At 41.7% G+C, this 15,954-nt stretch overlaps 1 protein-coding gene across 1 annotated transcript; it reads right to left on the bottom strand.

The window, feature by feature from the left end:
* Window positions 1-621: 621 nt before the first annotated feature.
* Window positions 622-15,709, bottom strand: CUNH16orf46 (chromosome unknown C16orf46 homolog). The gene is made up of 5 exons (XM_006087046.3): window positions 15,548-15,709; window positions 8,412-8,495; window positions 6,071-6,139; window positions 4,477-4,733; window positions 622-2,046 (listed from the first exon to the last, which is right to left on the bottom strand). The coding sequence occupies exons 4-5, from the start codon at window positions 4,684-4,686 to the stop codon at window positions 1,048-1,050; spliced, it is 1,209 nt and encodes a 402-aa protein (XP_006087108.1). The 5' UTR covers window positions 4,687-4,733; window positions 6,071-6,139; window positions 8,412-8,495; window positions 15,548-15,709; the 3' UTR covers window positions 622-1,047.
* Between the last annotated feature and the right edge of the window lie 245 nt (window positions 15,710-15,954).

Here is a 15,954-nt window from a genome sequence, read left to right as displayed (position 1 = left end):
ATAATGATTCTTAACTTGCTTTCCAAGCAGGTTTTGTGGAACTGTGGCTAAAATTTCCCAGACACAGAGACTAGCATGAGGCTACAATACAAAGATATATCACTTTGGACACATAGGATATAATAAACATGGTAAACCCATGGATTTATGTCACTTTGGACATATAGGATACAATGGGTATAGTATCCTCATGGATATAATATACAGATATTTCACCTGAATGCAAGTATATTCATTTAGACACGGTTTCGTGTTTTCTATTGAAACAATGTTTCAAATCTTTGTTGCAAGAAAAAAATGAGGCAACCGACAGATATCTGCCGGTTTAAAAATATCAGGAAACCCTGGCCAGTGTGGTTCAGTTGGTTGGGCATAGTCCCATGCACTGAAGGGTTGCCAGTTTGATTCCCAGTCAGGGTATATGCCCAGGTTGCAGGCTCGATCCCTGTGGGGGGCATGTGGGAGGCAGATCGATGTTTCCCTCTCACGTCAATCTTTCGCTCACTCTCTCTCTCTCTCCCTACAAAAACCAACTTTAATATCTTTAAAAAAAATCTTTAAATTAAAAAGACAAGTAATAATTTGGTCCAAAAAAGGCCAGTACACTTAGCTTCAGGCACTGGGGTAGAGAAGAGCCCTTTCCAGTGGGTTCAAGGGTGATATTGGGGCATCACCACGAGAGACCCTCTTCAGATTCCCCACCGTCCACTTGGCTTCCAGCGGGAGAGAAATAAAGCAAGCAGAGGCTGAGACTGGCATTACTAGTTTGCATTTTATAAATGACTAAGCAACTGAAGCAGGTAACACATAAATATGGGTGTTTTGAGAATAAATCAAAATCCATACAATGAGTTTTATTTCCTCTGGTTTTTAAAAAAAAAATGGACAGAGAAGAAGGCAAGGAGGGAGAGAAAAGGATGGAACAGAAAAGGGGGAGGGAGGGAAGGGAAAGGAAGAAACTAGAAGAGAATGGGGTGGGGGTAGGGGAGAAAGAGAATGAATGAGTTTCCAAAGGTGCTTATTCCCAGGAAATTATATTGTGGCAATTCAGAGGAATCTGTGAGTGGAGGTGGGAATAACAACTCTGCTCACTGTGAGGGATGGCAAGAGAGGTCTTGGGAACACATTGGTCTCCAATGGATGGGGCCTGTTTTCCTGCTTGGCCTCCTTGAGAATGCACTTTTGGGTGTTCATGGGAGGTCTCAGCTCCCTGGCTTTGAATGTGGCTTTGTAGCTTTGCTCTTTCTGTTTTTGCAAAAGCTGCATAGTCCTGAGACAATGAACACTATTGGGATTGGGAGGGCACATCAGGTTTTTCTTAGGCAGGAGGGACCAGTGCAGGCTGCCCAGTTCTGGATTAGCCAGGAGGTTTGTCCCAACCATTGGTGAAGGAAAAGGCTGCATGCAGTTGACCTTAAGGTGATTGGCCAGCTCAAAGGGTCTCTTTCCATCTTTCCCTTCAACTATTTTCAATCCATATGCACAAGCCACACACTCATCCTTTTTCACACTCAGCACCTTCTCTTCTGGCTGCACGAGCAAGTTCTTACTCTTCTTACCCTGAACATCCAAGCCATGTGGGGCTGAAGAATTCAGGGGAGGGAGAACTAAAAGGGCCTTGGAATTCAATGAGTTTGAGATGGAGGGACCTTGATCAGTCCTGCTGTTGGAGTCTTGGTCCCTACCAGTCTCTGGGATGGCCCACTCTTCCATGCACCAAAAAAACTCCTTTATTTGCAGACTTTTTTTCTCTCCCTGACTATGGGAGGGAGAGCACATCTTGCTAATATTCCTGGAGGCAGTGGTGGGGCAGCCAGTGGGGAGCTGAGTCTGGGAGGGGCCACCTCGATCCTCCTCTGAGCCTGCCTCAGCCAGAGCCCTTGACTCCAAGCTTCCAGCCTCAGTCTGAGGCCCAGCCTCGGGGGTCCCTTGGGAGAGACTGACACAGAGTAAACAGCCGCTGACACTTTCTCCCACCTTCGCCTTTTTACATTTCTTTCTGGGCCAAATGCAAGCAGTTGGAGAAGTCTTTCCCCAACCTTGAACCTGAAAATAAAGCAGCATATTACTCTCAGCTGATTGGCTGCCCCAATTTTGGTCCCATTCCCATTTTGGCCATTTGAACTAATATTTTTCTTTAAACAGATGTTGTTTGTTTGTTTGTTTTGTTGTTTTTTTTTTTTTACTTTCAATACCTATGTTAGCCTCACATAAATAGTATTTTTAAATCTGAAATACTAGCAATAGGTTGTTTAAAATATTTGTTTTAAATACTAAGCAATAGATTTGTAATTGCCCACTTTGATGTGCTGACTATATATTTTTTCAGATGTACATTAAATAAAAATCAATTCAAAACTATTTGTCCTTGTCCCCCCTGACAGGCTTTCTTGTCCTTCCAGGCTCTGTTTACCATATCCAGGAGACTGCTGCATGGGCGGGGGGGCGGGGGGCGCGTTGGAGGGAGAGAGGATGAGCAGAGGCAGGTCCATGCCAACAGCCCTTAGATGTGTATTTTATTTTTGTTTTTTTTTAAAATATATTTTATTGATTTTTTACAGAAAGGAAGGGAGAGGGATAGAGAGCTAGAAACATCGATGAGAGAGAAACATCGATCAGCTGCCTCCTGCACACCCCCCACTGGGGACGTGCCCGCAACCAAGGTACATGCCCCTGACCAGAATCAAACCTGGGACTCTTGAGTCTGCAGGCTGACGCTCTATCAGCTGAGCCAAACTGGCCAGGGCTAAATGTGTATTTTAAAGCAGTTACCTTCCATAGTAAACTGAACCATCTAAACTCAGAAAGTTTTAAATTCATAAACAGGACAGCCTGTAGCCCTGACTTACCTGGCATGGGAACGTGTGTTTGGAAGGTCATACATGTGGTGGGGGCAGTATAGTAGAGAGAGTATTAGAGGAGGGCTCTGGAAGACATGATTACTTCAACTGTCAAGTGGACTTGGGCGAATCACTCTGCCTTGTCTTGCCCTCAGTTTCCACATTTATAAAATAAACCGCGTAGACTGGGGGTTTTCAACCTTGGCACAAATACTATTTGGGGCTTGTTAAGAACTGTATGTTTGTGTCCCTCCCAAAGTCCCATGTTTAAACCCTAATCTCCAATATGATGCTATTTGGAGGTGGGGCATTTTAGGTGATTAGGATTAGATGAGGTCAAAAGAATGGGGCCCTCATGATGGGATCAGTGTCCTTATAAGAAAAGGAGGAGAAAAGGAGAAAGAATGGGGCCCTCATGATGGGATCAGTGTCCTTATAAGAAAAGGAGGAGAAAAGGAGGAGTCAAGGGACCTCTCCCTCTCCCTCTCCCTCTCCCTCTCCCTCTCCCTCTCCCTCTCCCTCTCCCTCTCCCTCTCCCTGTACACAACAAAGGCAGCCATGTGAGGGCAAACCAGGAAGAGGGCCCTTACCAAGAACCCAACCATGCTGGCACCTGATCTTAAACTTCCATCCTCTAGAACTGGGAGAAATAACTGTCTGTTGCTTAAGCCACCCTGTCCATGGTGTTCAGGTATTGCAGCCTGAACTATACAGGGCTGGATTATTCCTTGCTAGAGTGCTGTCCCGGGCCTGGTAGGATGTGGAGCAGCACTCCCTGGCTTCCACCCATCAGATGCCAGTAGCATCTCCTCCCCTCGCCCCTTGTTGCGACATTGCCAAGTGTCACCTGAGAAACAGTAGATCAAATTACTTTTTAGTTCTAAATTTAGGATGCTATTCTTGATTCTAAGAATAGTTTACGGTTAAACCCACAGGGTTCTGAGTAGAATCACTGGGACAGAAATCTCAGGTCTCTTGGGGAATTTAATACAGTAGTTAAGGAGCTCAGGTTTCGAGTCCAGAAGAACTTGGCCACTGGCTGGGTGATCTTCAGCACATTATTTCACCCTTTGGGTGCCTTAGTATCCTTGTCCAAAAAGTGAGGCTGTTCATAATACCTGCCACATAGGACTGATGTGAGGTGGAATGAAGCACTTAATACTGTGCTTGCCAATACTGAGTGACATAAATACTCAATATCCTCATCATTAACATTTTACCTCTGTTCCAGATATTTCTATATTTAACTTTTTACACATTTTTTGGTAATAGTAACTATTTTTGAAAAAAGTAAAAAGGCTTGCATCCAAACACTGATGTTCAGGCCCTGGCGGAGTAGCTCAGTTGGTTAGTGTGTCATCCTGATATACCAAGGTTGTGGGTTCGATCCCCAGTCAGGGCACATACAAGAATGAACCAATGACTGCATAAATGAGTGGAGCAACAAATTGATGTTTCTCTCTCCTTTCTCTCTCTCTCTCTCTCTCTCTCTCTCTCTCTCTCTCTCTCTCTCTGTCTCTCTCTCCCTCCCTCTCCCTTCCTCCCTCTCTCAAATCAATAAAAATAAAAAAAACACTTTATAAAACAACAACCAAAACACTGATGTGCAAGAGACCTAACTCAAGAAGATACTTACTGCTTCTTCCCATCCAGTTCCGATAACAAACTTGTTGGCTTTTTCATCTTGTTCAAGCGTAATGTCACTGATATTGAGGAGACAACAAACATGGTTCTTTTCCTTTCTTTCATCTGAATAAGTACAGTTTAATTCAGTTTCTTCTGTGCTTGGAATTTGATTATTTTCACCATTTTCTAACTCCGTCTCATTTTTCTGACAGAGATCCATTACTGTGATTACTCTGATGGTTGCTTAAAGTTTTTAACATCTTCTTCCTGTAGTTTGAAATGCGGATTGAACTCAGTTTTAATTTTCTTTTTAAAGTATAACTCAGGTGAGACATTTTCAACACATTCAGGAATAGACTCAGAAGAAATATTACAAAACCATCCATTGCCAACTATTGACAATATAAAAGATAGGTATAAGTTTAAATTAGAGACTAATGGATTTAAAGACCAAAGTTGAGAGTGAAGAAAAGAGGAGAGGAAGATGTTTGTTAACAAGGCTCTATCCCTCATGATGGAGTACAGACTGTAGTAAGCAATGTAGTAGCCTCACTACCCTTCCTCCAAAAATGTCCAGATGACATTGTGCTAATAACAAGAGCACTGTAGTGGATGTGTGTGACTTATGCACCCAGGCCTTCTCCTCTTTCTCTTCCCGACAACTCTGGATATCAGCTTGGGGATCCTTAGGCTTCTGAGGAAACTGGTAGAACAGATGGTCTAAGCTGGTCAATAAGTTCACCCTCATCCACCGTATATGACTGGTGTCTTTATTAAAAGGGGAATTTTGGACACAGACGTGCACAGAGGGAAGATAATATGAAGAGACACAGGGAGAAAATGGCCATCTACTAGCGAAGGAGAGTGGCCTGGATCACATCCTTCCTCACAGTCTTCAGAAGGAATCAGCCCTGCCAACACCTTGATTTTGGAACAAGCAGGCTCTGTTGTTTATGCCACCCAGTCTGTGGCCCTCTGGAGTGGCAGCCCTAGGAAACTAATACAGTAGATGATGGTGACAGTGTGATGGTGGTGGAAGTGATGACGATGATGATGCTATCTATCCTTAATTGATACTTTTCCCAAGTTGAAAATGGGACTTGGAATTTATAATCCAGTCAAAGGGTTAGAAAATTTATATCCTAATTATCAGCACAGACTTGAGTGGCAAACAGCCAGGGTTCCAATCTTATTTACTAGCTGTGTAAGGCTTAGATGAGTTACTTTTCTGGGTCCGTTTGCTCATATGAAAACGGCATGATTACAATACTTTCCCACAGACAGATGTTCCTCCTGGGGCCTGCACAAGCTGCATCGATGAACTCCAATGCCTAAGCAGTGGCCACCAATGATCCAGCTGAGTGCTGATGAACAGCCAGTGCCTTCTTGAGGAAGTCCTTGCTTGTAATGAAATAGAGTCCACTGGGGGCCACACACCTTGCTTTCTCTCACCCCAACATGATCCCTGCCAGAAACCCACATTTTTTTCATTTTCTGTTGAGGTAGAGACAAGTAACTTCTTGTAACATATCTGTTCAATTACCGTTTCAGCTTATTTACTTAGGCTTAGAGTGGCGTTTAGATGGTAATAAAATTCCATTTACCGACGAAAGGTCAAATATCTTTGGACATCCTAATCTTTCCAGTATGACATCAGAGGAAATGAATGAGATCTGAAAGAAAAACACTTATATTACAAGTGACTAAAAACTAGAAGTGCTATTTTATTTACAAATAGCATGACTGAGGACCTGATAGGTTGTATAAACCAGCCGGATCCTCTCATATTGTGAAATTCCACTTCAGTCACTGTGCAGGCCAAAGAAGCTCCTATAAATACATTCTGACCTTTTTCTCTTCTAAATTACAAATACATTTGTACCAGAGAACCCCTTAGACTTATCAAGTGTACAGTTCAAAAGGAAAAAAGCAGAGAATCAAAAGGAAAGCCATTTACTAAATAATAAAATAAACTTAAAACTTGAGGCTATTATAGCAAAGAAACAGATATTGTTTAGGAAAGATTAAGTAGTGCTAGAATGCTTGAATCAATAAGAAGAATGTTTATTTCCGCTTCAAGTATCTCCACTGACAAGGCGTTCACTACTTAGAGAGTCTTCTCAAGTGGCAAAGTAATTTACTGGTTCTCAAACTTGGCTGCACCTTGGAATCAGCTGGGGAGCTTTATATAAAATAAAATGCCCAGACCCCACCACAGAGATTCTGATTATAATTGGACTGGGCACAACTTGGCCATCAGGGTTTTTTTAATGTGAATTATTTTTTAAATATATTTTTATTGATTTCAGAGAGGAAGGGAGAGATAGAAACATCAATGATGAGAGAGAATCATTGATCAGATGCCCTCTGCATACCCTCTACCAGGGATGGAGCCAGCAACCCCAGGCATGTGCCCTGATCAGGAACTGAACCGTGACCTCCTGATTCCTAGATCAACGGCTCAACCACTGAGCCACATCCGGCCAGGCAGGATTTCTTAAATCACCTGAGATGATTCTAAAATCCAGCAAAATTGGAGAACTACTGCTCTGTTCAAAAGCTCTTTCTTATATTGAACCAGCACTGCTTTTCCTGGTTCGCTGCCTGGTCCTAGCTTTGCCCTCCAGAGCAAGGCTCTGTGATAGGAAGCCTTCCCATCCTTGGATGGGATTAAGAAAGTCTATGTTAGTGTCGGCCTTCAGACTGAAAGGTCCTGGGTTCAATTCTGGTCAAGGGCACATGCCCGAGTTGTGGGCTTGATCCCCAGTAGGGAGCATGCAGGAGGCAGCCGATCAATGATTCTCTCTCAATGCTGATGTTTCTATCTCTCTCTCCCTCTCACTTCCTTTCTGAAATCAACAAAAATATATTTTTTTAAAAAAAGAAAGTCTATGATGCCTGGCCAGTGTTGCTCAATGGTTGAGCATTAACCCATGAACCAAGAGGTCCCTGGTTCAATTCCCAATCAGGGCACATGCCCACGTTGCAGGCTCAATCCCCAGTAGAGGGCGTGCAGGAGGCAGCTGACCATGTTTCTCTCTCATCCATGTTTCCATCTCTATCCTTCTCCCTTCCTCTCTCTCTAAAAAATCAATAAAAACATATCTTTAAAAATCGAAAGTCTATGATGCCTCTGAAGATGCTCAACGAGTTTTTTTCAGAGAAGGGCCTGCATCTGAGTTTAAAGCAGTCTGTTACTACAAAAGATTAAAGAATAATTGATACAGAGATTGTCCACTGCCCCAGCCTCCCAACAGTCCTATGAAAAAGTTCATGCATTCTTCTCTCTTTCAGGTTAACCATCTCCGGTGCCTTCAACTATTTCTCACATGCCATGAGCATATGTGAAATCTGAGAAGAAGACTATATCGCTATCTCTATATATCAGTGGTTCTCAACCTGTGGGTCGCGAACAATGAAAATACAACCTGTATATCAGATATTTACATTACGATTCATAACAGTAGCAAAATTACAGTTATGAAGTAGCAACGAAAGTAATTTTATGGTTGGGGGTCACCACAACCTGAGGAACCATATTAAAGGGTCGCGGCATTAGGAAGGTTGAGAACCACTGATCTAGAGAGAGGAACAGCAGAGGCCAAGGATGCAATATTGGATAAGCCCGTATATTGGAGTCAGTAGAATTGGACCCAGTGAGGCCACCAGAAAAGGTTCCAGTCACATCATACTACAAAGTGTCAAAAGAAAGCCAGGTACAATAACAACTTAATAATAAAACTTACTATAATATAGCTATTACTATGTGCAAATCTTTGCTATAAGCACTTTATATATTTGTTATAAAGAGTACATTTGTATAAGCACTTTACTCATTTAATGGGGGATCATGAGAACTATATTGCCTCCTTATGACTAAAAACTAAGAATCATCTCTGTTAGTAAACATAGTATTCTTAGTGAAATGGTCAGATTCCTACATACCGGATCGCTCCTCCAGAACCCTGGTATCTTCAAGCAAGCTGGATCAAGATGCTCCACAACTAAAACAATACTGGTGGTCTTTTCCTAATCAGAAAAAAATCAGTTAGTGGAAAGGATAGTCTTAATTTTAAGTTTTCTGTCTATAAGTGTGCCTACAAGTTTTATTGCCCATTCTTGTCTTCTAGCACTTGTGATGACAAATAGAAATGTACTTCTTACAATTAATTATATGCAGTTTTACTTTTATGTTAGAAGACAGAAATCTGCACTGATATAATACTCACATTTTTAATAGTAAAATTATGCCTACTTTACATATTTGAAGTAAATCCAAAGTTCATACTATTCCACTTGATGACTTCCAGTGGGCTTAACAATCTGATTCTGTTTGAGAATCACTGGTATAAAGCAAACATCAAAGTCCGGTTATTAATTTTTTTCCAAGAAAATCACATTAAGAAAACACAAAGATCATATTGTAAAATGCTACCATGGGAAAATGCATTTGCAGATGCAACTAAAAATTGGATTTGGAGTACAAAGCAGGAAGGCACACAGATGTAGGCCAGAAGGTATTAAATTCCATGGCATACACTATTGAAGTGACTCAAACCAAACTGTACAAAGAAGAAAATGTTGACTGAGGTCCAAGCTCCCAAAGTACATGCTTGGATAAACATGAATAAACATGAAGAAAAACTGATCAAGGAACTTAAGATATTAGGAAATGAAATAAAGATGAATGAGAATCTAAGAAACAGAGATGAAAATTCACTATGAGCTAGAAAATATCTTTTCTAGTAGCTTTTTTTAAAAAAAAAATCCTCACCCAAGTTTATGATTTTATTGATTTGAGAGAGAAAGGGGGAGAGAGAAATATAGATGTGAGAGAAACATCAATCGATGGACTCCCATATGCACTTGACTGAGGATCGAAACACCAACCTAGATATGTGCCCTGATAGGGAATCAAACCAGCAACCTTTTGTTGTATAGGATGATGCTCCAACCAACTTAGCTACCCCACCAGGGCTCTAGTAGCATTTAAAGACAGAAATGGAAAGCAAATGACCAGCAAAAAAACTGTAACATAGTGTATTTTATTTTATCAATTAAAGATAAGCCATTTTAATTTGCTTCACAATAATCGTGCAAGGGGTGTGGGAGGTGTGGGGCATGTGCTGGTTGTGGTTAGAGAGAATATGATAAAATAAATTATGTTTATTTGTTCATAAGCTCTGTTTGTTATAGATGGGTATGAGGACATATAAGTTAACTGCATTCTCTCTACTTACTTTTTTTTAACTTTAAACAATTTTTTATTGATTAATTTTAGAGGGATAGAGAAAGAGAGAGAAAAAGACTGATTTTTGTTATTCCACTTATTTATGCATTCATTGGTTGCCCTTACCAGGGGATCGAAACCACAACCTCGGCATATCAGGACAATGTTCTCACCAACTGAGCTATCCGGCCAGGGCTACTTCTTTCTACTTTTATATGTGTGAACCTTCCCATAATATAAAAAAAATTAAGCGCAGCTGGTGTACTCAGTGGTTGAGTGTCAACCTATGAACCAGGAGGGCAGGGTTGTGAGTTCCATTCCCAGTGGGGGGCATGCAGGAGGCAGCCCATCTGATCCGTGATCCCCTCTCATCATTGATGTTTCTATCACTCTCCCCCTCTGGCTTCCTCTCTGAAATTAATTATATATATTAAGTTAAAATGGAGTACAAGGGATTGAAATCAATGTAAACTGAGAACAATGACCATATCTACTATTTACAAGTAAGTAGAGAAAAAACTATGTGAAGTAGAGGGCACCTGACCAAGAACATAAAGAAATTTCCAAAGGCTAGTAGCTGAAGAGAAACTAAGGATAGCAGAAGACACAAGAAGAGAGAGAAGGATGTGATATTAGTTTAGAAAGGGACTTCGTATTCTCTGTATTTCTTTGATGGAGAAGGTGATAATGTGCCCAATTCATCTTAATAAAAGTGAAGTTAAAAGTTGATATTTAAAGTATCCATAATACTCTGAATTTGGGGATTTTGTTTTGTTTTTACTTTGTCCCAGATAAGGCTCACTCTGCCAGGTTCTTTCATTTTTTTAATATATTTTTACTGATTTCAGAGAGGAAGGGAGAGGGATAGAGAGATAGAAACATCAATGATGAGAGAGAATCATTGATTTGCTGCCTCCTTCATACCCCACACTGGGGATGGAGCCCACAACCCAGGCATGTTTTCTTGTCCGGAATCGAACCTGGGACCTTCCAGTCCACAGGCTGATGCTCTATCCACTAAGCCAAACTGCCTAGGGCCCTGCCAGGTTCTTTTTGGAAAAGGTTGCCCTGGCTGCCTTACCAGGGTACAGGTCAGTTTGGCATGGTCACTGTCTGTTAGCTAGAGCTACCTAGTATTAGTCTAGATGGGCAAGGTTATGCTGTTAATAACAAGCAATCCTAATTTCCCCCCTCAGTGATAAAAAACAATAAAACTTTATTTCTAACACATGCGACATGTCCATTGTCTGATGCTGTAGACTCTGCTCCACATTATCCTCACTCTGGAATTGAACTAATGGAGACACCATAATGGAAAACCATAGCCAACTATGACAGCAAACATGGGGAATCACACACTGACTCTTAGATACTTCTGCCTGGAAGTAACATGACTCAGTTCCCATGTCATTAGCTGGAACAAGTCAGAGGGTACTGCCTAACTTCTAGGAAAAGTGGGGATTATACTTCCTCCTAAATCTAGAGAAGGAAAAGGAAGCCAGATTTTGGTGACCAGTAATAATGTCTTGGTACTACACTGGTAGGTGTTTTCTGATATGACATATAAAACAGATGGTCCTTATGTACAAAGAATGTCACCACCTAAAATGTGTACATTTATGGTCCTTGAAAAGAGTCCAGGACCCCTGGGAATGGGAAATCCTAGATCTTGGGAAGATAAGACTATGTGCCTATAACACGATAATCCTTTTCTTAAAACTTTTTTCAATTTTTTGGATTTTAAAATGTATATAAAAATATATAGGCCTAAGAATAGACAATCTTAAAAAGGTGGCTGAATATTAAGATATGAATCTAATACAGGATTTATTATTTGATATTGACAAGCTGGCTTTAAATTTTAAAGGAAATGCAAAGGAACTATAATAGTTATAACAATTATGAAAACAAAATATAAAGTGGAAGAATCACACTACCCAAATAAAAAAATCAACATAAAGCAATAGGAATCAGTATGATATTGGTGAATGGAAAGACACATAGATCAATGGGTCAGACTAGGGAGTCCAGAAATATACCCACACAAACATGGCCAATTGATTTTTGACAAAATACCAAAACAGTGAAATGCATACAGGATAGTCTTTCCAACTATAGTGTGGCAACCTCTGGCCATCCATAAAAAAAGAAAAAAAATTAACTCAAAATGGATCATAGGCCTAAATAAAAATCATAAAACTATGTAACTAAAAAACAAACAAACACACAGCCCCAGTGCCACAAATATAGCTTTTATGGTTGGCCCTCATAATTTTGTTTGTTAACATGAATGATTTTTCTACATTAAAAAGTGCAAAGTTTCAAAAAACAAATAAACAAACACAATCTTCTTGACCTGGGATTAGGCACTGTTCTTAGATATGCTTAAATAATTTTAATAACTGAGAGCTCATTATTTTATAAGCTACTTTTTCCATTCCAGTGGCAACTTTAAAATTGGAATGTTCTCCAAAATAAATGGATGAACAAAACAGATCCAGAGACACAGAAACATGGAACAAACTGATGAATTTCCGAGGGAAGGCAGGGGTGGAGGAATGGGGGGGTGGGAGTAATTACCCGGGAAACTTATATGTATACTAGAGGCCTGATGCACAAAATGCGTGCAAGGGCCTTGTCCCTGGCCCCTGACCACTGCCGCAGGAGCCGGGGGCTTCTGCTGCCTCTGCTGTGCCCCGCCGCACCCCCTCGCCTGCTGCGACTTTGTCCAAAAGGAAGGACATCTGGAAGGATGTCTGGTCTAATTAGCATATTACGCTTTTATTATTATAGATATGCATAGCCCATGGATCCAGACAACGAAGTGGTGAAGGCCTGGGAGGGGCAGGGTTGGGGTGGCCGGGGTCAATAGGAAAAAACAAACAAACAAACAAACAAACGAAGGGGATATCTGTAATACTTTCAAAAATAAAGATAATTTTTTTTAATTGGAATGTTCTCAAATCAAGACATCTGCAAGCCTGAAGATTTTGCTTCTCAGTTCCTGGCATTCCTCCCAAAAGCAACACATGACAATGCTGAAAATATCTGAAGATAGTTCTCATTTCTTCAGACAAGAATCTCAAATTCCCTCATCTTAAGAATGCACAGTCACTTACCAATGTCTTTAAAATGTAGTATCTGGAAATTAGGACAGTACTTTAAATTCGGTTTGCCTAGAAGTATCTGTTTTGAAACCTGGATCCCTTTGATCTACACCTATTAATTCAACAAAGATTGCTATATGGTTTAAATGCTATATCCCAATCTTTTTTTTTTTTTTTTGAAAGAGAGAGGGAGAGATAGAGATTTGTTGTTCCAATTATTTATGCATTCATTGGATTGGTTGAATCTCTTTTTTAAAAAAAAAAAATTGATTTCAGAGAGGAAGGGAAAAGGAGAGAGAGAGAGAAATATGAATGATGAAAGAGAATCATTGTTTGGCTGCCTCCAATGGGGTATGGAGCCTGCAACCCAGGCATGAGCCCTGATGAGGAATCGAACGGTGACCTCTTGTTCACAGGTTGACTCTCAACTACTGAGCCACGCCAGGACAGGCCATTGGTTGATTCTTGTATGTGCCGTGACCTGGGATGGAACCCGAAACCTTGGCATATCAGCACAATGCTCTAACCAACTGGGCTACCCAGCCAGGGCCTATATCTCAATCCTGAATAACACTGAGTTTAAGGTCAACTACAACTTCTAGATTTTCTAATATGAATTGTTAATAATCCCTGTCTTCTTGACTTCATGCCCATGCTGTTGATTTCCTTTAAATATTTTTTTCTTTTTTCTTCTAGTTTGCTAGATGTAGACATCCAAATTGATCAGATTCTTCTAAGAAATTTTTTTCTTGGTTTTTGGATCATCACCCCAACCTGCTTAGATCATTCTGAATCATTTCTTCCAACTCCTACTTTAAAACTTCATTAATTCAATAGACATACCTTCTGTAACTTCATCTAAATCACTGATATAAATGTTGAGGAGAGGATAAAGGACAATGTCCTATGGATATCTGTGGTATTGGGTATTTACTAATTATCCAACCTCATACACAATTATCTGGCCTACATTTCTACATGCTACAGGATTCCTGATCCATCTATTTAGGCAACACCACTGAAAACAAAAAGGAATCTTACCAAGAGTTAAGGAAATTTACACTTACATTGATGTCCATTAATTTTTTTTTACATTTATTATCTACATTAGGTATGAAGAATATGTTCCAAATTATCAGTTCCAAACAAGTAGTGGCTACCTAGGGTGTTGTGTTGAGAAGGATCATAAAACTTGGCCACTATGGGAAAGAGTTCTGTGATTAATGAAGTCTGTCAGGGAACAAATAAGGACGGTGGTTGCACATTTGCCACATATTTGCCATTGCCTGTCTACATAGTCAGGAATCAATTAACGGTGGGGGTAATGTTGATGGGTGAGAAGTGAAAGGCCCATGGTTTTTAAGTCAAAAGCAGGCTGTAATCCCTCAAAACTCCTTACCACTTCCCTGGCTCTACACCATGTCTCCACACCTACCCCCATCTTCCTAGAAGTTTCAGGTTTAAAGGAATTTGAGTCCATGCCATAATTTCAGCCAGGGAAAGATGGGTTTCTGGAAGCTTCACTTGGATTTCTAAATGGATGTTCCTGTGGACCTTATCATTATGTGTTGAAGAAATCAATAAATAGAAACAGCCATGGTGGAAGTTGTTTCTTTTTCTTCCTTCCTTTCTTTTCTTTCTTTCTTTTTTAATCCTCACCTGAGGATATTTTTCCATTGATTTTTTTTTTTTTGAGAGAGAGAGAGAGAGAGAGTGGAAAGGAGAGAGAAACAAAGAGAGAAATATCAATTGGTTGCCTCCCACACGAGCCCCAACCAGGGCCAGGGATCTGGGGATTGAGCCTGCAATCAAGGTACATACCCTTGACTGGAATCAAAGATGGGACCTTTCAGTCTACAGCTGACGTTCTAACCACTGAGAAAAACCAGCCAGGGTTAGTTAAGTTTCTTAATACAGAGCTAAGCTTCACCCATGTGAAGTGGTCTTGAAGATTGGCCTGGGCATGCTGTTCACTGTAATACAGTTTCTAAAGGAAACTGTCACTGGGACTTCAATCTGATTTATAATTTTGAAACACAATTCTGTAAGGAATTGAAATTTTGCCTCAAAGTTAAGCATATGCGCCACCCAATTTGAGTAAATTGTTTACACTTTTAAGAGTATAAATCTTACCTCCCCATGTTAATTATGTGTGCCTTATGCTTATTATGTGCCCACAGAGCACAGCAGCTTTGATTGTTCATAGGAGTGCAGTTCCTACAACGATCTATCCTGGGGTCAGACCATTTTTATTCCAATCACAGTCTACAACTCTTCCACTTTTTCCATTCACATTCATTCACTCACTCAGTGCCTATCAGATGCCTAGGACTGGGGATAGAGCGTGAAGCAATGCCCAGCTCTCATACAGCTTACAGTCCACCTGAAAAACAAGTCATCAAACACAGACCCAACCTGTCTCTCCTAAAGGAAAGGCTCTGCCCTTTCCCTTAATAGTCCCTCCCTTCCCTCAGGCACCTCCACTTCTTCCTTGATCCTTCCTTCTTCCTCATCTACCTCCACCCCTTCCAACAGCAGTTCCTACCCAGCCACAAAAGATGCCTTCTCTTCTTTCAAGAGCTAACCACTCCAGCAAAACTTCCCCATTTGCCTCATCAAGCCCCACCCCTTCCTCGACTGGCTCCTCCCTCATAGGGACCCGCCCTTTCAACGACCCCTCCCACTGCCCCACCCACACCGTGCGGCTGCTCCCCAGGCCCCGCCCTTAATTCCAGTGCTAGTACCTCTCTCTTCTGCATCCCCGTCTCAGAGGGCAGCTTCTTCTCTTACTGGGCAGGGCTCTTGCTCTGCTGCGCGTGAAGTGGGGCCTTGCTCTGGGGGCGGGGAAGCGGCCGCCGCCACTCACACCCTCACATGTGGGGCCTGTGCGGTGGAAAGCCCCCGGCAGCTTAGTCTTCGCCGGCGGCGGGCGACGGTTGCCCCGGGTTACGACGCACTGGAGGGACGGGTGGTGGGCGGGACCTCGGGGGCTCATAGCGGAAGTGACGCAATCCCGTCTCGCGCAACAAACTGAGCGCGGGAGGCGACGCTGGCTGTCCACTGTGAGCGCGTGCTCCCAGCAGGCTCTGCGCGGCCGCACGCCCTCCGCCGCGGGGGAAGCTGCGCCGAGGCCAGGCCCGCTGCTGGCGCC

This window comes from Myotis lucifugus, unplaced genomic scaffold, assembly GCF_000147115.1.
Source record: "Myotis lucifugus unplaced genomic scaffold, Myoluc2.0 scaffold_35, whole genome shotgun sequence".
In the NCBI taxonomy this organism is placed as follows: Eukaryota; Metazoa; Chordata; class Mammalia; order Chiroptera; family Vespertilionidae; genus Myotis; species Myotis lucifugus.
This window is presented reverse-complemented; position numbering and strand designations above follow the sequence as displayed.